Source organism: Ascaphus truei, chromosome 2 (genome assembly GCF_040206685.1).
Source record: "Ascaphus truei isolate aAscTru1 chromosome 2, aAscTru1.hap1, whole genome shotgun sequence".
NCBI classification, from domain to species: Eukaryota; Metazoa; Chordata; class Amphibia; order Anura; family Ascaphidae; genus Ascaphus; species Ascaphus truei.
The window spans coordinates 476,525,207-476,549,689 of NC_134484.1; the positions used below are offsets into that span (position 1 = coordinate 476,525,207).

Genomic DNA, 24,483 nt, shown 5'->3' on the forward strand with positions numbered 1-24,483 from the left:
AGGGAAGTGATCTGTTCTGGGCAGGAGTACTCTAGGAAGCGCCAATCCATAGCTAAGTGGGAAGCAGACCTGGGTGAAGAGTTGGAGGCGGAAGAATGGGAAGAGATTTATCTGGCGGCTTCAAAGAGCTCAATTTGCATGACATTAAAGGAGAACGCATACAAGGTCCTGATAAGGTGGTATCTCACTCCACTTAAACTATCTAAATTTGTTCCGGGTTGCTCCCCATTGTGTCCCAAACAGTGTGGAGAGCCAGCTGACTTGCTGCACATGCTGTGGTCTTGTCCTCGTCTTACACCTTTATGGGACCAAATTAAAGATTGGCTACAGAGGATTTTGGGCCTCGACATCCCCATGGACCCCTGGCTGTTCTTACTGAGTAGACCAATACAGGGTATATCCAGAACTACTTCTAAGTTAATAGCCCACTTTAACAGCAACGAGGTGCGAGATCGCAGCATTGTGGAAACAAAATGAGATTCCGACCCTGGCCAAGATTAGGAACAAAATTTGGTTTGTGTGCCAGATGGAGAAGTTAACAGGTCTAGTTAATGACTGGCAATAAAGTCCAAAAAGTCTAGCTGCCTTGGTTGGCCCAGACAGACATCCCAAGATTGAATGTCACCACAGTATTGCTATGATAGTTCTAGATGCGTTCTCCTTTGACTAGATGCAGGAACATACAAGGAACAGGGTGGGAGTAGGGCCATGCAGGGGCCAGAAAGGGTCAACACATTGACATGCTGTGGATCACCAAAGGTGACAAATACAAGAACAGAAGTCAAAAAGACCTTCGATACACCGACCCTCCCCAACTTTTTCCTTCTTATGATTTGTCTGTACCATTTGCTCTGTTCAGCTCTACTTACATATGTTGTTGAAAGAATGAAATGATATGAAATGTATTATCTGTGCAGAAAATGAATATAATAAAGTTATAAAAAAAATGTAAAAAAAGCAAATACATTTTAGTATATTTACATTTTTCAAATAAAACATTTTTGAATGTTACATTTTTAATTTTTTTTAAATGAACTAAATTCCACCAAGGCCCATTTTTCTTCACCATACCTGTACAAAGCATTAGCAACCTCTACTACACACATTTATGGTGCATGTGGGTGGTATGTGGGGGTTAAGAGGCGTGGGGTAGGAGGGGGTTAAAAGACATGGAGGAAGAGGAGAATCACGAGTTTGATTCGGAGGAGAGGAAGGGTTTAAGAGGCATAGGGGAGAGGAGGAAGAGGTTAAGAGGGAGCAGGTTAGATGAAGAAACAGGATTCCTTGAAGCTGCAGCATGTGAAAGTCATGGCACTCCCAGACGCATCCCCCTCCTCTCTCTGCATAACCCGACCGAACCCACTCATCTCCTAACTACACAACCCACCACCTCCTCTTTATTACAAACCAATGCCCCATCTCTCTCTCTCTCTCCCAGACCCGCCACAACTCTCTCTCTCCCAGACCCGCCCCTCGCAGACCCACCTCATCTCTTCCAGACCCGCCACCACTCCTCTCTCTGGTAGACCTACCCCTGTCCTCTCTGCTAGACCCAACCCCACAGTATTACTATCCTACTAGTATATTACCCAATTCTACTCTGAATAAGCAAATGGTTTCTCCCCTGTATGAATATTCTGGTGTTTGAGAAGATATTCCTTTCTACAGAATGGTTTCCCACTCTGCACATGTGAATGCTTTTCCCCCTGCATGAAAGCTCGTGTGTAGGAGGAGACTGGTCATCCATGAAAATCTTTTCCCACACTCACGCTGTACATGTGAAAGGTTTTTCCACTGTATGAAGTTTCTGGTGATTAAGGACATTTTTCTTACTTCTGAATTGTTTCCCACACTCTGTACATACAAAAGGTTTCTCCCCTGTGTGAATCCTCTCGTGTATGAGGAGGTCGTTCTTCTGTGAAGAGCTTTTCCCACACACTGTACATGTGAAAGGTTTCTCCCCTGTATGAATCCTGTGGTGTATGAGGAGGTCGCTCTTCTGTGAAAAGCCTTTCCCACACTCTGTACATGTGAAAGGTTTCTCCCCTGTATGGATCCTCTGGTGTTTGAGGAAGACGCTCTTATCACTGAATTGTTTCCCACACTCTGTACATGTGAAAGGTTTCTCCCCTGTGTGAATCCTGTAGTGTATGAGGAGGCTGTTCTTCTGTGAGTAGCTTTTCCCACACACTGTACATGTGAAAGGTTTCTCCCCTGTATGAATCCTGTGGTGTATGAGGAGGTCGCTCTTCTGTGAAAAGCCTTTCCCACACTCTGTACATGTGAAAGGTTTCTCCCCTGTATGAATCCTCTGGTGTTTGTGGAAGACGCTCTTATCACTGAATTGTTTCCCACACACTGTACACGAGAAAGGTTTCTCGCCTGTGTGAATCCTGTTGTGTATGAGGAGGCTGTTCTTCTGTGAATAGCTTTCCCCACACACTGTACACGTGAAAGGTTTCTCCCCTGTATGAATCCTGTGGTGTATGAGGAGGTCGCACTTCTGTGAAAAGCCTTTCCCACACTCTGTACATGTGAAAGGTTTCTCCCCTGTATGAATCCTCTGGTGTTGGAGGTAGGCGCTCTTATCACTGAATTGTTTCCCACATACTGTACATGTGAAAGGTTTCTCCCCTGTGTGAATCCTGTAGTGTGTGAGGAGATGGCTCTTTTGTGAAAAGCTTTTCCCACACTCTGTACATGTGAAAGCTTTCTCCCCTGTGTGAATCTTCTCGTGATTGAAGAGATTTTTCTTACTACTGAATTGTTTCCCACACTCTGTACATACAAAAGGTTTCTCCCCTGTGTGAATCCTCTCGTGTATGAGGAGGTCGTTCTTCTGTGAAGAGCTTTTCCCACACACTGTACATGTGAAAGGTTTCTCCCCTGTATGAATCCTGTGGTGTATGAGGAGGTCGCTCTTCTGTGAAAAGCCTTTCCCACACTCTGTACATGTGAAAGGTTTCTCCCCTGTATGAATCCTCTGGTGTTTGTGGAAGACGCTCTTATCACCGAATTGTTTCCCACACACTGTACATGTGAAAGGTTTCTCCCCTGTGTGAATCCTGTAGTGTATGAGGAGGCTGTTCTTCTGTGAATAGCTTTTCCCACACACTGTACATGTGAAAGGTTTCTCCCCTGTATGAATCCTGTGGTGTATGAGGAGGTCGCTCTTCTGTGAAAAGCCTTTCCCACACTCTGTACATGTGAAAGGTTTCTCCCCTGTATGAATCCTCTGGTGTTTGTGGAAGACGCTCTTATCACTGAATTGTTGCCCACACACTGTACACGAGAAAGGTTTCTCGCCTGTATGAATCCTGTAGTGTGTGAGGAGGCAGCTTTTATGTGAAAAGCTTTTCCCACACTCTCTACGTGTGAAACGTTTCTGCCCTGTATGAATATTCTGGTGTCTTAGGAGTTTCCCCTTCAAATTGAACTGTTTCTCACACTCATTACAACTAAAAGGTTTCTCTGCTGTGTGAATCCTCTGGTGTGAAAGGAGTTTTCTCTTCAGTAAAAAACTTTTGCCACAGTCTGTACAGCTAAAAGGTTGCTCTCTAATGTGGACACAAAGGTGTGTGAGTGTGCTCGTATCCTGTGAGAAATTGTCCCCACACTCACAACAGAAACAAAGCTGAGCACTGCAGCTTCTTCTTGAATCGCTCTCATATATTTTGCTTGACCCATACTTCGAGTCAGTCTCTGCTATGTACTGCACAAAGTCTGTAAATTCACCATCATGCGGCATTGGTTCCTTGTACGTGTCCAACATATGACAAGAATCATTGCTTTGTGGCACTTCTGGGCTGTGGGGACACAGCCAGATTCCGTAGATATCAGGCTTCCTGTTCTGTTCCTCATTCAGACAATTCTCTAACAGAAGTAAACAAAAAAGACAGAACTCAAATATTTAAAATCTGTAAATTAAATTACTAAAAGCAAAATTACTAATAAAAAATACTCTGCAGAATTGACTTTATCACTACTTAATTATCACAATTATATCCATGGCTATATCCACAATTATATCCAACTATATCCATGGCTTTCAGGTCTTTTGGTGGTAGTCCCCAAAGAACCTGAAATTTGTTTCTGGCTGTGCTCAGTTAATTAATTTTGATACATATATAACTTGTATTTATTAATGTATTGATTAACTAAATGTATATCCTCCAAATCATTATAAACATTTAAATTGACCATGAGACGTAAAGTTAAAGAACTCCTGGTCTATCATACTAGTGAGTTATTGATATCAACCCAACCAGACAGAAATCTATAGTATAAAGATACGTGGGAGAAGACTATGTGGGAATCTAACCAGGCCCAATCGCTCTATTTTGTTTCACCATCAATAACATTACTCCCAACTATTGCAACCTTCTCTCTGGGCTTCTCTTCTCCAAACAGTATATTAAACATACTGCTGTTAGTTCTCTAACTCTCTTTTTGGTCTGTCTCTGGTCTTCTCTTCCTAACATCCTTTCAATGGCTCCACAAACTATGCCCTGTTACATCTCAGTTGTAATCTCCTGCTATACGATCAGGCATATGGAGGCCTTGGAGGTAACACAGAAACCCCCAAAACAACAAGCGACTAATAAATTAAATAGATAGTGTTTAATGCTCACACCAAGGTAGGTACACAAAGGGCAAAATAAAAACCTATTTGCAAAGTGTGCAGAGTTACATGCAAAAGCAACATAAAGGCCACTCAGCCTTTATTATTGATCTTTTGGTATGTTTCTGATCTGCAAGTCCTGTTTTAAATGAATAACCCCACCCGGACTTTATTATTGATCTTTTGGTATGTTTCTGATCTGCAAGTCCTGTTTTAAAAGAATTACCCCACCGACCTTTATTATTGATCTTTTGATATGTTTGAACATCAAAAGTTGTTTTTTTTTGTTTGTTTTTGTTTTTTTTCTCTCTTAACTGTGTGCTGCTAATTGCCGAACTGGAACAAGCTGATTTATTGGGGAGGGTGGAGGGTCATGTGACTGATTTAGATGTATAAAACTAACACCCCCCCCTTGCATTGGCATTTTAGAGTGCGGCATTTAAAGTGAGCCTTTTCATTGAATATATATAGTTAGACTATAGTTTGACTAGAGGTGACTGGGAACTGGACCTACTGCAAACTCTTCTACACAAGGCAACACACGGTGAGCTACTCTGACCACACTATGATCCCATGCTTGCTAGCCTGCACACTAAACCGCCCACCCCTTTACAACTTACTTCACTGCAGCCTCTCCCAACACTGACTGCATACAACTACCTCCCCCTCCCTCAACTCTCACCCACTCAGCCCACTGCAAACCCTGAATAGACCCTAGCATTGCAATGCAGCAAAACATTTGACAAGGAAAAGGCACACCCCTGCTGTTTAGTCTGTGCACACACACTTGGCTTTATTATCTCTGGCATAATAAACCTGGTATATACCTCAACTTTGTTCTTTCTCGTGGCCTCATGGAAATGTTACTCACTCTATCCATTACAATCCCCTCCCTCCTGGCCCACACCCAATATCAGCATACACCCTGGACTACTCAAAAGCCTTGCACTATCTATTGAATGTTGGTGGAAAACTCTAAAAACCAGCACACCAACCACCGCTCACTCTAATGGCAAACAGCACAAATTTACAACTTGCAAACAACTACTCAAATTTCTACTCATACTATTACTCTCTTTAGCAGGTGATATTGAACCTAACCCAGGTCCTCCCATTTTAGCTCTGTCCCATACCCCTGAGAATGCCACCTTTAAATTCCAAAAAGGTTTATCTGTCGCCCACATAAATATCCGGAGCTTGCTGCCCAAACTGGATGAAATATGAGCATGGTGCCTTATGCATAAACCCAAAGCCATCGTTCTCATAGAAACAAGGCTAACCCCTAAAACTCCTGATGCAAAATCACCATTCAGGGATACTCCATTTCTAGGAGAGATGGGTCAAAGAGAGGAGGAGGGGTGTTATTTTATATTGCAGACACCTTACAATTTACACTGTTAAATTGCCCCCAAGCCCACCCTCTTTTGAAATCCTAGTTGGCAGAATCTGCCTCCCCTTTTCTTAGCCCATCTTGGTTGCTGTCATCTACCGCCCCCTAAAGCCCATCTACAGTCTCTGACTGATATCACCCAGTTTCTTGGCTCCATTTCCTCTCAGAATGAGAAGAGAGAGCTACTAGTTCTTGGGGATTTCAACTTCAATTGGGTCGACCCTAAAAAACACAAAATCCAGATACAAATCAAGTCGCTTAACCTATCGCAACTCATTTCCCAACCCACACAGACAAATCTGAAATCGCACAACCATTCCTTGCTAGACTGGATTCTCTCCTCAAATCCCAGCAAAATCGAATCCTCTGGCATCCTTCCTGACATTTTCAGTGACCATGCAATAGTGTACTGTGTAAGGAAAATTAAACCACCCCAATCAAGCCCTAAAGTTCTCCTCACTAGAACATTTACAAACTTTAACCCACAACAGTTTCTGGCTGACGTTACCAACTGCCCTTGGCACAGAATCGATTTAATTCCCGACCCCGATTCTGCGCTCGACTATTTCCAATCCGAGTTCTTAAAACTCTGTGATACCCATGCTTCACTACGCAGAAAAAGGGTACGGGGAGCCCACCTTCCATGGGTTACAACTGACCTTATAGCACTCTACCATTTCCGGGATGCCTTGTGAAAAAGCTACAAAGTAACTGGCACTACCAATGATCTCAATCACTACAGATGCCTGTGGAACATGTGCACAAGGCAAACAAGGCATGCAAAAGCACAATATTACTTTGGCAATCTCCTCTAGAATACATCAAACCCAGCTAACTTCTGGAAGGTTTTCAACATCATATTCCAGCCATCAAACCATCAACAACCAAGTAATATCACTAAGGGGGATATTAGTCTGGCAAACCCCACTGACATTGCAAATGCATTTAATGACTACTTTGTGGGGTGCGCTACTAACTTATTAGCGAAACGCAACCCAAACCACAAACTTGAATCTCATCCTGGGAGTACCCATATTGCCCCACCCCCTCCCAACACTGCCCACAATTTTCAATTTGGCCCAGTATCTGAAGAGGAAATTACACAAGCGCTCCTCAAATTAAAACTAAGCAGCCAATGTGGACCGGACTTACTACAATCTAAGTTCCTAAGACTTGGTGCCCCAACCATTGCCAAACCAATTGCTTCCATAGTCAACTCTATTCTGTCTGCAGGCCATATCCCTAAGACCTGGAAAACTGCTAGAGCTATCCCAATCTTCAAAAGTGGGGACAAAAACATTGTCTCAAACTTCAGGCCAATCTCTCTTCTCCCAATACTATCCAAAGTCATGGAAAAATGTGTTCAATCCCAATTAAGTGATTACTATACCAAGACAAATTTCCCTAGCCAATTCCAATCTGGCTTTCATCCCCAAACACTCCATCGTAACTACCCTGCTAAAAGTTTGCAATTAAATCCCGTGTGGAATGGAATGGGGACAACTCACTGGTGCAATATTCCTAGATTTTGCAAGGGCTTTTGATACTGATGATCATGCTATCCTGCTTAACAAATTCCATTGCTGGAATAGGGAAGCATGCTTTAAACTGGTTTCATTCCTACCTATCAGGTAGATCCCAACATGTGTCCACCTCAGGCTCTAACTCCAATCCCTTGGATATCACCTGTGGTGTCCCGCAAGGCTCTGTTCTGGGGCCCCTACTCTTCTCAGTGTTCATCAATGATCTTCCCACAGCTTGTAAAGAAGCTTCAATACACATGTATGCAGATGACACAATCCTATATGCACACAGCCATAGCCTCTCCAACCTTCAACACATACTTCAGGCTGACTTTTTGAGACTCGAAAACTGGATTTCCCAAAACAAACTGTTTTTCAACACTGACAAGACTGTAACAATGGTATTTGGGACAAAAACTAAAATTTTAAAGCTTCCAGTGACTGAGCTCCAGATCAGAACCAATGCTAACACCACCCTAACTCATGTTACTAGTTTTAAATACCTGGGCATATGGTTTGACTCCCACTTAACATTCGGGATGCACATTGATACTCTGACATCCAAAACCTATGCCAAACTAGGTGTACTTTACAGGAACAAATCCTCCCTAAGCCTGCTGGTCAGAAAGCGTATCGCACAGCAGATGCTAATGCCAATTATCGACTATGGAGACATAGCATACAGCTCGGCACCCCAAACCCACCTTAGCAAACTTGACCCTTCTAAAATTCAATATGCCGTTTTGTTCTCCAATGCAACTACAACACACATTACTGTGAAATGCTCAAAGAACTAGATTGGTTATCACTTGAGTCTAGGCGCAAAGTTCACCTTTCCTGTCTTGCCTTCAAATACAGTTCTTTCCTTACAAGCTTCCCGACTATCTAAACAAGCTCCTCACCCCTACCACCTGCAGCACTTATCATCTGAGATCTGACTCCAAAAAACTGTTCATGGTCCCAAGGCTCAACAAAGTATCCAGCCGCTCCTTCTCCTCTTATCGTGCACCCCAAAACTGGAACAACCTACCGGAGACTCTCACATCCACCACCAGTTTAAGTTCTTTCAAAACTAAAGCTGTCTCACATCTTAATCTTATCTGTAACTGTTACATATGCCCATAATATATATTATCTTTAACTGTGCATGCAATATCTTGTATATAATGTATACCCTGTTCACTTATCTAACTGTATGTGTAACCATGTATTATTTGTCAACTTAACTCTATTCCCAGAACATACCTGAAAACGAGAGGTAACTCTCAATGTATTACTCCCTGGTAAAACATTTTATAAATAAATATTAGCCAGGGAAAGGCAAAAGAACACAGGCAAGAAGTTCAAAAGGAATACAAGACAAAACAAAAAGGTACCAATAAAGTCTGCAGAGCTAGACGCAAAGTAATGGTAGCCAGGGAAAGACAAAAAGCAGGGGAAAGAGAATAGCCAGACTGCTACACTAAAACAAAAAGTTTACAAGCAACAACTAGCAAGCTGGGTGGGGTTATGAATCCCAAGCTAAGATGGCCACTGGCCACATGGAAGATTCTAATTTCTATCAGTTCTGGGTCTGAACTTGACTCTTCTGTGCACCCCTACAGGTCTACGTGGAGTACTGCAAGGAAGGAATCTAGGCATACTGTATACCCCTTTTAGCTTTGGTGAACATAATCTCCTAGTAAACACAAGGTGAGGGAGTGGTTGTTTGGCAGAAACAGTAGGTAAACAGCAGCCCATTGGTAATGTGGCAGTTGTGGGTGGAACGATGGTTGTAGTTGTAGGTGCATGTACAATTGGATCTTGGCAGGAATAGGAGAAAAAGGGACTAATAGCGCAATATGTAAAAGAAACTTTAATACAACATGCACATATAAAATAGTCCCTCTCGATGCACACTCACATTTCGTAATGTCATTCGGGGCATCAAAAGTTATCTTTTAGTTGAGGATTGTCTCTCTCCCCTCCGACGTAGGATTCCGGTGGATGTCTCCTCTCTCTGGTTTGCCTTGTGTTTCTTCCTAGTGCGGCCGCTGGAAATGGCACTCTGCTCTCCGTAGAGCTTTGGCATCACGATTCTCCGTTTCCGTCGGTTACTTCTCCTCCTCTTGCTCACTCAACGCGTTTCGTTGGCTCTAGTCCAACTACGGAGAGCAGAGTTCTCTTCAACAGTAGTTTCTTGGGCTAGATTGCAAACTCATCTGTGACGGGGAGGAAAGGGTTAATACCTGATTTGCTATGCATAACTGTTGTTGCCCTGTCCCCGCCATTTTTATTCCCCATTTACAGGCCATTCCCTGTCTGCGAGGGTAAAAGACAAGATGCATTGCTTGCCATGCCCTCTAACCGACACATAATGGCAGATGTTAAATGTAAGGCAGGAGGTATTTTTTGTAAGTCCAAGCAGGAATTACTTGGACATCCAGCTGTGATATGGGTGAATGAGCTATTTTATGACCAAGCCTCAAAGGGCTGTAGTTATTTTTATGATGGAGCCTCAAAAGGCTCTAACAGATTTAGAGTCCCCCTGTCTAAAAGAGTGTCAATTATGAAAAGACCCAACGACCCATAATGTATACAATACTGGCATACTGATGAACAGCAGATGTCAGGGTAGTGACACCTCTGAGTCAGAAACCAGACACAGTGGCCCCAAGTTATGGGTGTAGCCCAGGTATGCTAAGTGGCATGGGTGTCAACCTTACCCATGCGCCCTGCCCACCTGACAGCCCTTTTGACCGGTCTTATGAACTGTGGGTAGCTTGGCTATTCGTGGGTTTCTTTGTTCCCACAAGGGGATTGGATCCACATGTTAAAGATAGCTTTGGGCAGTCTATAACTGTGACTCCCCAGGTATCCCCAGTATGATTCCTGAATTTTAATCCATGATGTAAAGATGCAAGACTTTGTTCCAGTACAGCAGCAACCAGTCCAGGAGTGAAGGGATTAATAACCAAATAACCACAGGACTTTTAAAACCAAGGCTGCATTTCTTGCGCTTGCAAGCAAAGGACAATTTCTTTTGTTTCAAAGGACAATTTCTTTCATTCCCTTATTCCAGTAATTGTTGTTTTCAAGTGTATTCTGCAGATGTCGAGTGTTTGTCTATTAAGGAAATAAATCACAATTTATTTTGCACCTTGTTCTGTTCAATCAAGTACCCAGAAATAGAAATGTGTTGATAAAAGTTGGCGTCATCGTGACAGGCTTTTAAAAAACTGGTGGCAGCTGGTGGGATACTGATTGAACCTATATTGCAGTTCCTGCGGGCTCTGTAATATAGTGAGGACCTTGTAGCTTGCGAACTCCTCAGACATGTAGCAACTGACACACACTTCTAAAGAGCACGAGAAGCGTCACTGTTCCCTTCACCCATACCACGAAGGCACCATGAGCGATCGCTCAGGAAGGTTCAGGTCGTGGACCAGAGAGAAAGTCGTGGAGAAATGTGCGGGGTATGGCTTACCGACAGATGGGTGGTCGAAGGCACAACTGGAGGAAGATTTGGAGCATCATGAGGACCGCAGGGTCCTACCAGAGGGGCAAGTCCCCGAAGCTGTTGTGTTGGCTGACGCTATTCAGCCCGGAGTGCAGGAGGTCCCTCCAGCTCCGGGGCTGCAAGGACATGAGCAGAGTGCTAGTGACCCCCCGGTCGTGGGTGGACTGGCACCAGAGGTTGCGGATGAGGTAGCAGCTGCAGTTGCCGAGCTTGCCATCCCTGGGCTCACTGCACTTCTGGCTACATGGGGAACGGGTGTTAGCACTGCGGAGCGGGTACAGCTCCTGACAGCAGTGCTCGGAAGAACCCACAACTCCTACCTTGAAAACGGGGAACAAGGTCTTTCCCGGGCGGATCATCACAGCTTCAGCAAGTTCGTGGATGGCACCCTTAGGCCGCGGGCATGGTTAGCGCTTAGCCGCTGACCCGCGCTGAGGCAGCAGACCTACCCCCGGCACTCTATATGAGGGGGGCTTTAGGGTGTGCTTCTGCAGGCATGCGGAGGCGGAGGAGGCAGATCAATTTAAGTTTTGGCGCTGAGGGGAGCGGAGGGCCAGTCACGTGAGCGGTTCGCCCAATGAGGGCGAACCAGCTCCGTGACATCACTGGCCCGCCCCCAGACACATCCCTGGACGGCGCGCACTAAGGCCAGAAGAAGCACCCGCTTTCCCTCAGCCTCCGCACAGCTGCAGTCTCTATGGACTCAGCCGTACGTTGAATGCATGCTGTGGGACGGGGAGGAGTATGTGAGTGAGAGAGTGTGTGACATTCTGTGGGAGAGAATAAGTGTGACGGTGTGTATGAGAGTTCGTGTTCTGGTGTGCAAACTGGGGGGTGGGGGGCGGCGCATACAGAGACCCTGCGCTCTTCCCCAAGGCATTTAGATGAAATGCCGGAAACAGCGCAAGACCTCTGTACTCTCTCCCACCATGGCTCAGAAGACACGATGCTCTAGGAAGGCAAGGGGGGCGCGAGCCAAGTAGGAGCAGTGGCAGGGGGCACAGCGCTAAAACTTTGCGCAGCCCTGTGCTAGACAGTGTCAGTCTGTGTGTTTCCTCCTCTTGTTGCCATTATTTATTTTCTATTTATCCATTCTTTCACCCTTTTATACACTTTTTCACTTTGAGTTTAGGTTTTATTTTTCATTCCGCCTCTTTACCGCCTGAATAAAACCTCAAACAAAATCATCTGCTCATTTGCCCATGTGGTGTCGGCAAATACCCCATGGACTGCTAGCAAGACCAGTTAGAGGGCTTAGGTAATTATTTTTCTAAAGCCTAGCAGCAGAAAATCAAGAATAGGGATAATTATTGGTGAATCCAGAACCGAGGGTTAATAAAAAACATTGGTAGAACTGGTACTCGGTGTTCTTGTCTTTCTTACATGTTCCTTGGTGATCAGATCCTGTACCATGTACTTGGTAAACCTAGAGACCAGCATAAGCAACAGCTGAGGACCGGCACTCAAACTATGACGTGTCTCACTGCCGTATTGTTTCACCCATTAATATGTGTGTTGCACACCAGCTCGTACAGATGGGCATCTAATTGCATACAACATTATTCCAGACCCTATAATAAACATATGCTGTACAATCATATCTTGCCTTTCAAATGGCAAGAAATATTTCTAGAACAAATCACAGAGAGCAAACGGGCACAGTGATCATCATATGTGCAGCACAATACCAGGGAAATGAAGGTGTTAAACACAGATGGTGCTCAAAGCAGTGAATGAGGACCTCCTCACACTAGTTGGGTAGGATTCAAATGACAAATGAATCATTAACAGTAGCTTTGTAATTAATTAATTTGTCGTTTGAATCCCACCCACCCAATGTGAGGAGGTCCTCATTCACTGTCATGAGCACTGTGTGTAACACTTTCATTTCCCTGGAATTTTACTGCACACATTACTCACTGGGCCTGTTTAACAGAAATAGAACAAATGACAGAGCGCAGAGTTGGAAACTCCTCACATGAGCGGCACAAAGCAAATTAGGGATATCCTTTCCCCATATTCATTTTTCTCTTACATATCTATGTCACATATTAGAATTTATAGTGCTTTCTGCGCTCATTTTTTTATGCTATTCAAATGAGATTTATACAGTAGCTGGATATAAGACCCCATTTCTCTTCAGAATTCCCCTTCCAACTTCTATGTGTAAGGAATCCGCTCCGCGGTTTACTGGTTGCCTTACCTTGCAGACTTGTGCAGTCCTGGAGCACCTCTCCTGATGTTTGCTGCAGCCTGGATTCACTCACCAAAGCAATACACACGCCCTCTGGTATCTATTGCAGCTGTGCAGCCTATCACTGCAACATAGACTTGCATTCACTCATTTGGAGCAGTACCTTCACACCCCCGCCGGGGATTGGCCCGCTGGCCTTTAAGTATTGCTTTCCCATAATGCTCCTTGCCGAGCATAGTCCTAACTGGATGTCAACTGTTTTGCCACAAGCTCTCGCTTGTTTTCCTTTGCTGATACCAGGTTCCGCCCTGTGTCCTTCAGCTTCCTTCAAGCCGCTTGTTCTCCAATGCTGATTCCAGGTTACGTCCTGCATCCTTCAGCTCCCTTCAAGCCGCTTGTTCCCTTATGCTGATACGGAGGTATTCCCTGCGTCCTTCAGCTTCTGTTCCCCTGTGCTGAAGCAGAGGTTTCGTCCCTGCATCCTTCAGCCTCCTGGATTCCTGCACTAAAGTAGAGGTTCGTCCCTGCGTTCTGCAGTCTCCTGGATTCCTGCACTGAAGCGGAGGTTTCCCTGTATCTACAGCTTCCTGGTTCCTGGGGCCTACTCTTTCCCTAATATAGAGAGGCCGTGTCCTGGTTCCTGCGCTGAAACAGTGGATTCCCTTGCCCGCTCAGGACTTTTGCGTTGTAGCACTGGTGCACCCGTGCAGCAAGACGGTGTGCTATTCTGGTCTGCCTACCATCTCCTGTGACCAGCACCATGGGCCATGGTCGTCGCACGCGCAAAGGCCAACCCCGCGCTCCTAAGCTGAAGCGGGGCTCTCCTGACTACCTGTTGCCGAACTCTTGCCTGTACAATGTTTATCCTGATGTCTCCTGTCCTGACCCTGGCTTCTACAACGACGACGCTGTCTTCTCCAATCCTGATCCTGCGACATATGACTATGAACTGCGCAATCCGGATCAGCCTGCGCGGTCTCAGGTCGGTGCTTTTACAACCCCACCTCAGCCTCGCGGTCCGGTCCTGGTTTGTGGCGAGCAGAACCCTGACACTATGGCACTAAAGCCAATCATTCCTGATTTGGGTGCAGGACTGTGCCCTGTGAAATCAGTTCTGGAATGTCTAGAGGTGACCATGGTTAACTGCCCCCAGGTTGACCACATCTGTGTGCCAAGCTTTTTTCTGCCAGTTGAGTAGTATTACAATTGGCAGTAATACCCAGTTGGCTGAGAAGAGTGTGGTAATAATTCCAAAATAACCATTTATTTTTAAGGGTTTCCGTGGCTTCCCCTGAGACAGACCGGTTTGACAAATTGGATGTATTATTTGTGACAGTTTTTTTTTTTTTTACATCTCCATTCTGAAAGCAACTGGAGCTGTAGAGGATGATGTCACGATGACACCAACTTTTATCAACACATTTATATTTCTGGGTACTTGATTGAACAGAACAAGGTGCAAAATAAATTGTGATTTATTTCCTTAATAGACACACGACATCTGCAGAATACACTTGAAAACAACACTTGCTGGAATAAGGGAATGAAAGAAATTGTCCTTTGAAACAAAAGAAATTGTCCTCTGCTTGCAAGCGCAAGAAATGCAGCCTTGGTTTTAAAAGTCCTGTGGTTATTAACCCCTTCACTCCTTGACTGGTTGCTGCTGTACTGGAACAAAGTCTTGCATCTTTACATCATGGATTCAAATTCAGGAATCACACTGGGGATACCTGGGGAGCCACAGTTATAGACTGCCCAAAGCTATCTTTAACATGTGGATCCAATCCCCTCGTGGAAACAAAGAAACCCACGAATAGCCAAGCTACCCACAGTTCATAAGACCGGTCAAAAGGGCTGTACGGTGGGCAGGGCGCATGGGTCAGGTTGACGCCCATGCCACTTAGCATACCTGGGCTACACCCATAACTTGGGGCCACTGTGTCTGGTTTCTGACTCAGAGGTGTCACTACCCTGACATCTGCTGTGCATCAGTATGCCAGTATTGTATATATTATGGATCTCTGGGTCTTTTCATAATCGACACTCTTTTAGACAGGGGGACTCTAAATCTGTGAGAGCCTTTTGAGGCTCCGTCATAAAAATAACTACAGCCCTTTGAGGCTTGGTCATAAAAATAGCCCCAGCTCATTCACCCATATCACAGCTGGATGTCCAAGTAATTCCTGCTTGGACTTACAAAAAAATACCTCCTGCCTTACATTTAAGATCTGCCATCATGTGTCGGTTAGAGGGCATGGCAAGCAATGCATCTTGTCTTTTACCCTCGCAGACAGGGAATGGCCTGCAAATGGGGAATAAAAATGGTGGGGACAGGGCAACAACAGTAATGCATAGCAAATCCGGTATTAACCCTTTCCTCCCCGTCATACCTCCCCTGCTCAAGACGCAGGGACTGCCCTGACCACCCCGTCTGGTGGCTGGGCTGACCTGCCCGCTCTTGAAGTTAGTAAGTCCTGAGGGCTGTCCTGGCAGGAAAGGCCATCAGCATTACCATGCTCAGTTCCCTTCTTGTGCTGGATGGTGAAGTTCCACTCCTGTAAGGCAAGACTCCAGCGCAAAAGTTTAGCATTTTCCCCTGACACCCTCTGTAACCAACTCAAAGGATTGTGGTCAGTTATTACCGTGAAATGTCTGCCATACAAATATGGCTGTAACTTCTTTAGAGCCCACACTATGGCCAGACACTCTTTCTCATTGGTGGCATATGCCACCTCTCTGGGCAGCAGTTTGCGGCTTAGATATACTACCGGGTGCTCATCGCCCTCCTCCCCCACTTGGCTGAGTACAGCCCCAATGCCAAAGTCTGAGGCATCAGTCTGCACCAGGAACTTTTTTGCATAGTCTGGAGCAGCAAGGATAGGAGCGCTAGCTAGTGCAGTCTTTAATGCCTGAAACGAGACCTCACAGGCAGGAGACCAGACTACCAGCACAGACTGTCGCTTCTGGGTCAAGTCAGTCAGGGGTTTGGCAATGGCGCTATACTGAGGGACAAACTTTGTGTAGTAGCCTGCGGTGCCTAGGAAAGCCATGACTTGCTTCTTGGTTTTGGGAATGGGCCACTGCACTATAGCTTCCACCTTAGCTGGTTCTGGCTTAAGATGCCCGCCACCCACTCTGTGCCCTAGGTACAATACCTCTGCCATCCCTACTAAGCACTTGGTGGGTTTCAACGTGAGTCCCCCTTCCCTAATCCTGGCTAGCACTGCAGCTACATGCACTAAGTGTGAGTCCCACGAATTACTAAACACAGCAATGTCGACCAGGTATGCCCTTGCAAACCCTTGCATACCCTCCAGCAAGCGATTGATCAGGCGTTGAAAGGTAGCCGGTGCATTTTTCATCACGAATGGCATCACTAGAAATTTATAGAGGCCACTTGGGGTAATAAATGCAGACTTCTCTCTAGCCTCCTGGGTCAAAGGGATCTGCCAGTACCCTTTACTGAGATAATATCGATTAGAGAAAAAGAACCCAGTCTTGTAGCACTCGTACACAACAATTGTATAGTGATAAATTTAAAATACTTTATTAATAACTCTGAATAAAAAATAGGGTGTTAAAACGTAATTAAATACTGTGTAGAACAGCACGTGACTGTATCCTTTGTTAACCCACCCTGGTATAGGTGGGTAGATATAGTGTGATCCCTGATAGGTACTAGAGATCAAATGCTATAAATTATAGCGACCTAAAATGTAGGAGAGGAGCCAAAGAAAGCCCACCGTAAGGACTGTCTCTATTGGAGTGCGTCTAGGCATAGATTGCGCTCTAGAGGGATACACTCATGATAATGTGGCATATATTACGCTAGGTAAGACCTATAAGTATCTCCCCCCCCAAGATAGAGATTGCTCTGTTTTGTGTACAAATTCACCTTCATAGTATGAGCTACATCTCTATAAGGGATATGTATTGCCTATTTTCTAAGGTGCAGGCTATTAGGCAAGCAGTGATTACTGTTGTAAGGTATAGCTAAACTAGAGCAACTATAGGAAATCACCAAAACACCTAGGAGGTGATTAGAGGCCAGATAGGTACTCCTACAATGTTGTGGTAGGTTGTTGGTGATGTCTGCTGCTCTGCTGTTGTTGGTTCAGTACCCCTTACTGTTATAGCACAGTGTAAACTTAGCTGCCACACACAAGCACTATGCGCTTATGGTTAATTCCCCTAAGCACACCAGGGTCTTATCATGCGCAGGAGGTGGAAGCTGATGTCAGAGCAACCTCCACAGTGATGCGTGGGTAAGTGTAATGCTTGCGCTGACTGTAAGGGTTAATGTGTGGACATAAACAGCTTGAGAAGCTACTCAGCAGGTCATGGATCGCTGCATTTGCCAACAAACGAGTGTGCTGGAGTAGGGTATACAGGAGGTTAATATTGAAGTGGGGTCAAAGCCCCAACACACCCCGTCCCCCCTCTCTACAGGTTGGAGCAATAGCGTGCACAGAGTAATGACATGGGGAGCCGGTCTAGCTGATCATCGCAGTGTCCCCTACATCAGCACTGATCCTGGTTATATCAGTGCCGATGTGCTCGAGGACCTGCCTGTCTGTTAGGTGAGTAAATTCAGAGACGCCTGGGAACATGGAGGGTCCCGCAGTAATGATATACAGCGTGATCCCTAGTAAAACATGCACATCAGGGGAAGTTTAAAGCCCAAACACAGATCAATATCTTCAAGTTGAGCTGTTTAAATAAACAAACTTCCTGTGTGTGCAGGGAGAAAAATGCCAGTTAACATGCACATCAGGGGAAGTTTAAAGCCCAAACGCAGATCAATATCTTTAAGTTGAACTGTTTAAATAAACAAACTTCCCGCGTGTGCAGAGAGAGAAATGCCGACGCATGCGTTTCACGTGTTAAAACGCTTCTTCAGGGCACGTAGGGGGAGGTCCCTGCGTGTGGGGGCAGATTTTTATAGTCAACGTGAGAATTGGCTGTTGCTTCACTTAACCCCTTCATTACTGGTGCATGACAGATGGAATATCCCACTTCTAGGAGTGCACTTGTCGTGGTATGCACGCATGTAGCAGCCTGGTTGCCAGATTCAATGTGTCCATAAACTGTTGCAAATGTATCAGAATAGATGCAAGAGTGTTATGGGCTGAATAGCTATGGCTTTTAATGGTGTTAATGTATGTGATGCTTTAATGTCTTAATTGCTCACATAGGCTATGGGGTAAGTTCTTATGTCAGATTTAGTATTCATTGAGATTTGTGATGGTTAGTCACTGATGATGATAAGGCATATCTTTGGAAACTCGATTATACCTCTTGTGAATACACTGTAATCCATCAATGTGATTGTGAATAAAGATAACTCAATAAAATAAACTTTAGATGTTTAAAACACATTTGGTCATTTTTTCATCATTTTATTAATCCTTGATTTTAATAATTTGATATATTATTGAATGTAGGTATGGACGGCTGCTCTAATGTGAATTGTGAAAATACAGGTTGTATGAGATGCATTACTGTATGCATAGGAGTATTTCATATATAAATCTCATGTGGGGTATGTACTAGGGTTGTTACTTTTATATGAAGGGGCTAAAGACAAAGCCCTCATTCAATCCCTGTGGGCTCAATGTTCCCAAGGTATATATCCACCTTGATTCAATCTTCAAAAGTTCATTGTCCCAGTCCCCGCGTCTAATTCCTGGAGAAAATTGGTCTATCCCCATAAAGGTGATAGCTTTTGGGTCTCCCGGTTGACACCTATTAGCATGGGTAGCCACTGGAGTATCCAGTTTGTTTCGGATTGAGCCCACGTGCTCCAGTATCCGTATCTTTAGGGGACGACGTGTCTTTCCCACGTACTTTTCCCCACATTTGCATGTTCCCATGTAAATTACTCCCACTGTATTGCAATTTATAAATTTGCGTATGGTGAAGTGTTTGTTGTTATTGTAATCACTGAATGTTTTTGAAACTGTCATGAACTGGCACGCCTTACATCTTTGGCAATGATAGGTCCCATTTACACGGGGTGGTAACCAAGTGGCCCTTGGTATTGCCACATTGTAGTGGCTATGGACCAAATGGTCCCTCAGATTTTTGGCCCGTCTACTGACCATTTCTGGGAAAGATGGTATAGAATCACACAGGTCTTCGTCCGCCGTTAGGATATGCCAGTGTTTTTGTAAGATTTCCCTGGCCACCTTCCATTGTTTATTGAAGGTGCCTATGAATCTAACTGTTCTTTGTTCTGGCTGTGGTCTCTTATCCATGACCAGTTCTGATCTTGCTTTTTGCTTTGCCCATTTGTATGCTTTTTTTTTTATAGTTTTTTGACTATATCCCCTCGCGGTAAATCTGTCCTTCATGTCCTTTGCCTTTTCTTCAAAGTCTTCGTCCTTACTGCAATTTCTCCTTAAACGAAGAAATTGCCCCACCGGTATTCCCTTAATGAGTGATTGTGGGTGATGGCTACTCGCTAGCAGTATGCTGTTAGTGGCCGTCTTTTTGCGATAGATAGTTGTTTCCAAATTGCCATTGTCATCCTTTGTGATTAATAGGTCAAGGAAACAAATTTGTTTTGGACTGTATTCAAGGGTCAAGTGGAGGTTGAGGTCATTTGTATTGAGAACTTCAATAAAGTGTTTTAACAAGGCCTCGCTCCCCCGCCACACTATCAGCACATCGTCAATGAAGCGCAGCCACATTTCCACAAAGGTGGTTAGATGTTCCAGTTCCTCAGAGAAAACCATTTCTGATTCCCACCAACCCAGATACAGGTTCGCATATGTAGGGGCACATTTTGTGCCCATCGCTGTACCCTGTATCTGGTGGTACTGCACCGACACACTTTATTCGAGCAAATACCCAGTATGTACCTGGCAGATACCTGGAATGCGCCGCTCCTCACCTCTGACAAGCCCCGTTGCGTTTGCCTTCCCAGCCTGGGTTCATGCCTGGCTGACGGGCGGCTGATCTGTTAAATGATAATGATTAGGATTTAATAGGCTGCAATGCTTCGCGTGTCTACCAGATGGCATAAATTCATGAATTGTAATGCAGTATATATATATATACTGTGCAGTATTGCAGCCAGCGGGAATAAAATGCTTCAATCCCTGCCTGGAAAATACCTCAATGCACTCGGGCAGAAAACAGTCACAAACCTCAATACACCCGGGTATACCCGAATTCGTGGGACTAGCCGAGCTCGAATAAAGTGTGTCGCCAGTGTAGATAGTTTTGTTGAACCAGAAATAATTTCTCCTGAGAACAAATTGTAATAGTTCCAATGTGAAGCTGTTGTGCTTTTGGTGGTGTTGACTGCGTGTGCTTAGAAAATGGTTGACTGCCTGTATTCCCTGATCATGTCTGATACTGGAATACAGTCCCTCCACATCCAGGGTGACCAGGATGCAATCTTGTGCTACTGAGATGCCATCTAACTTAGTAAGAACATCTTTAGTGTCTTTAATGAATGAAGGCAAGGTAGTGACAAAAGGTCTCAAAATCTTATCCACATAGGCACTTGCTTTTTCAGTAAGGTTCCCAATCCCAGAGACCATGGGTCTACCTGGGGGTGGTTGTCTGTTCTTATGGACCTTCGGAAGGCTATAGAATGTGGCGATTTTGGGGTTTCTAACCAGTATGTAGTTGTACTCTTTCTCTGATATGAGCTTGAGGGCCAAACCTCCATTTAGGATGTTAATCAGCTCTTTAGTGAATCTCTGAGTGGGGTCTGTGGCTAGAGTCTCATTACAGGCCCGGTCAGATAGAATTCTAATGTTTTCTTTTTCATAGTCTTCAGATTTTAGGATAACAAGGTTGCCACCCTTGTCAGATGGTTTGATCACAATATCTTTAGTGTTGGCTAGATGATAAACAATAGCAGTGCGGGTTTTCTGTACGTGTAGCACCCTTTACTGAGATCCATAGTCGTCAGATACCTTGCCCCCGCGAGTTCATCTAACAACTCAGCCAAGTCTTATTTCTCCCTGTCTCAGCATCTACCTGTACAACATAGTTGCACTCGTTCATCTTTCGCAGTACCGGATACGGTCCCGACCAGGCAGCCGAATGGGCTTGAGAACAAGTACCTGCTGTCCTGGGATGAACTCTCTGCTACGGGCATTCTGATCATACCAAGTCTGTGCTGGGTCTGAGCAGCCCTAAGGTTGTCCTGTGCCAACCCCATGAGCATCTCTAACTGGTCTCTGAGATATATCACATACTGAAGCACAGACGCATCAGTAGTGGTAGTCCCCCTTCCCATCCCTCACGGAATAGGTCCAGAGGTCCCCGTACCCTGCGACCATATAGCAGCTCAAAGGGAGAGAAGCCTGTAGATTCTTGCGGCACCTCTCGGTACGCAAACAGCAAATGCTGCAGGTGAATCTCCCAGTCTTTTCCCTCTGCCTCTATAAATGTTCGCAGCATCTGCTTCAGGGTACCATTGAACCTCTCACATAGTCCGTTGGTTTGGGGGTGGTAAGGGGTCGTGCGCTGGTGCTCATGAACTGCGACCCCTGATCGGTTAGGATCTCACTAGGGAAACCTACCCTAGAAAAAATGGCTAACAGGGCTTTAGCTACTGCCCTAGCATCAATACTGACAAACGCTACCGCCTCAGGGTACCGGGTGGCAAAATCCACCACCTTGAGACTATAGCGCTTTCCTGACCAGCTGGGAACCATGAGGGGTCCCACGAGGTCCATAGCTACCCGCTGAAAGGGTACCCCTATTACCGGTAACGGGTTCAGGGGTGCCTTCACACGGTCACCCGCCTTACCTACTTTATTATAGGGTCTGGAATAATGTTGTATGCAATTAGATGCCCATCTGTACGAGCTGGTGTGCAACACACATATTAATGGGTGAAACAATACGGCAGTGAGACACGTCATAGTTTGAGTGCCGGTCCTCAGCTGTTGCTTATGCTGGTCTCTAGGTTTACCAAGTACATGATACAGGATCTGATCACCAAGGAACTTGTAAGAAAGCTAAGAACACCGAGTACCAGTTCTACCAATGCTTTTTATTAACCCTCGGTTCTGGATTCACCAATAATTATCCCTATTCTTGATTTTCTGCTGCTAGGCTTTAGAAAAATAATTACCTAAGCCCTCTAACAGGTCTTGATAGCAGTCCATGGGGTATTTGCTGATACCACATGGGCAAATGAGCAGATGATTTTGTTTGAGGTTTTATTCAGGCGGTAAAGAGGCGGAATGAAAAAGAAAACCTAAACTCAAAGTGAAAAAGTGTATAAAAGGGTGAAAGAATGGATAAATAGAAAATAAATAATGGCAACAAGAGGAGGAAACACACAGACTGACACTGTCTAGCACAGGGCTGCGCAAAGTTTTAGCGCTGTGCCCCCTGCCACTGCTCCTACTTGGCTCGCGCCCCCCCTTGCCTTCCTAGAGCATCGTGTCTTCTGAGCCATGGTAGGAGAGAGTACAGAGGTCTTGCGCTGTTTCCGGCATTTCATCTAAATGCCTTGGGGAAGAGCGCAGGGTCTCTGTATGCGCCCCCCCCCCCAAAAAAAATCTGGCGCACCCCCCAGTTTGCACACCAGAACACGAACTCTCATACACACCGTCACACTTACTCTCTCCCACAGAATGTCACACACTCTCTCTCACATACTCCTCCCCGTCCCACAGCAAGCCCCCCTCATAAAGAGTGCCGGGGGTAAGTCCGCTGCCTCAGTGCGGGTCAGCGGCTAAGCGCTAACCATGCCCACGGCCTAAGGGTGGACAGAGTACAGGAACATCAACTAGCTACTCCCCATGCTGTCCAACTTCCTACTCTCCAAGCCATCCATCTAGCTACTCCCCAAGCCGTCCAACTAGCTACGCGCCCCCAGCCCTCCGATAGCTGCTCTACATTCCAAGGCGTCCTGCCCCCGCCCCCTCACTGAAATCAGTGATCACTGTGTACAGCACTGACGCTAGGGGCACATTTTGGGCACCTGGGATTTTTTCATTACTGATTAAACATATTTATTTTCAAGTCTCAATAATGTGAGCGTAGAAGTGGTATTTGCATTTTGATATGACTTCAAGACTGTTTGATCGCTGTGACATAAAATGGCCGGCCTTTCTGGATAAGTTTATTGCCGTTGCCTCGTCAGTCAGCGGCTTATTTATAGGTTTGTATAATACCACACAATAGTCTGAGAATTAAATTGGCCAGACATTACCATTTTAATGCAAGTTTGTGACTACTAGGACAATTTGATAACAAAATCAACAAATTGATGGTGTTTAAAATTTCGTTTTACCCGTGTTTCATTCCGTGTTATGAATCTTTGTCCCATTCGGCCTCAGTCCCAGTGATCGCAGACTGTGCGCTCGATGGCGTGCGTGGAACGAACAAACACACCCCTCTATGGGCCCAGCCACAGTCAGTGTGTATGCGCATGCGCTTACAAAGCGCGATGGTGCGACCACACTGCCAAAAGACAAGACATTTGTCTTTTGCCGCGGAGGCCGAGTGATGGCTACGTCACGGCGGCGGTTCAGCCAATGAGGGCGAACCAGCCGCATGACGCCATGTCTGTGCCCCCGCCACGCCCCCCCCTTCGCGATCTTGTCTTTCCCCCTGCTCTTCTCTGGACGCGCTTCCCATCGCAAAACACAGACAACAGATCACAGCTGAAACTGGTGCACGTGCCGCCAGGCGCTCCGACGTGCGCAAAGTGACTGGGGCCTTAGGTTTAATCGCTCATCCCACACTGTGGTATAAAATATCGAGTTTCCATAGTTTATATTTCGATCAATGTGAAGATTTTAATATTCGGTCTAAAAATCTGAATGGCTCAAATCTGATTCTTTGGCAGCACTTTGCTGCTAACATTTTTATTTAGAGAGACGACAAGGATACTTGAAATTATAAAAAAAAATTAAAGGTAATGCTAGAAATGTAACTTTTACTTTTAATACAAGTGTGGAAAAAAATACTTTTAATATTTATTGTTGAAGGAAAAATATAAACTAAGGCTTATTATAAAACAGTCGTTAGCAATAGTATTTATATGCAAAAAGTAATTCTCCTCAGTGTATAAATAATATACGGCACCTTCTTGCGTTCCAAATAATTAGAAGGAACTCCTCAAAGAGTAATCAGTTTACTGAATAAGTGGATGGTTAAATAAATAAATAAATAACCTAGGTGTGACAGGGCCTTTCCCTGGTGTAAAAAGGCAGCACACACAGCCAGCCTGTAGCAGAAGAGTGCAGCAGGGAGCTCGTTAATTGTAGCAAGAGT

At 45.1% G+C, this 24,483-nt stretch overlaps 2 protein-coding genes across 3 annotated transcripts in view; one reads left to right on the top strand and one right to left on the bottom strand.

Annotated features, from left to right (window-relative positions):
• Positions 1-24,483, top strand: part of LOC142488002 (uncharacterized) — a 376,604-nt gene that overhangs the window by 259,250 nt on the left and 92,871 nt on the right. The window lies entirely within an intron of this gene.
• Positions 1,534-24,483, bottom strand: part of LOC142488001 (uncharacterized) — a 42,782-nt gene continuing 19,832 nt past the window's right edge. Inside the window, 2 exon segments of the mRNA XM_075588303.1 lie at positions 1,534-1,767; positions 1,769-3,873. Coding sequence (XP_075444418.1) covers positions 1,663-1,767; positions 1,769-3,873 — 2,210 coding nt within the window. The 3' untranslated portion in view covers positions 1,534-1,662.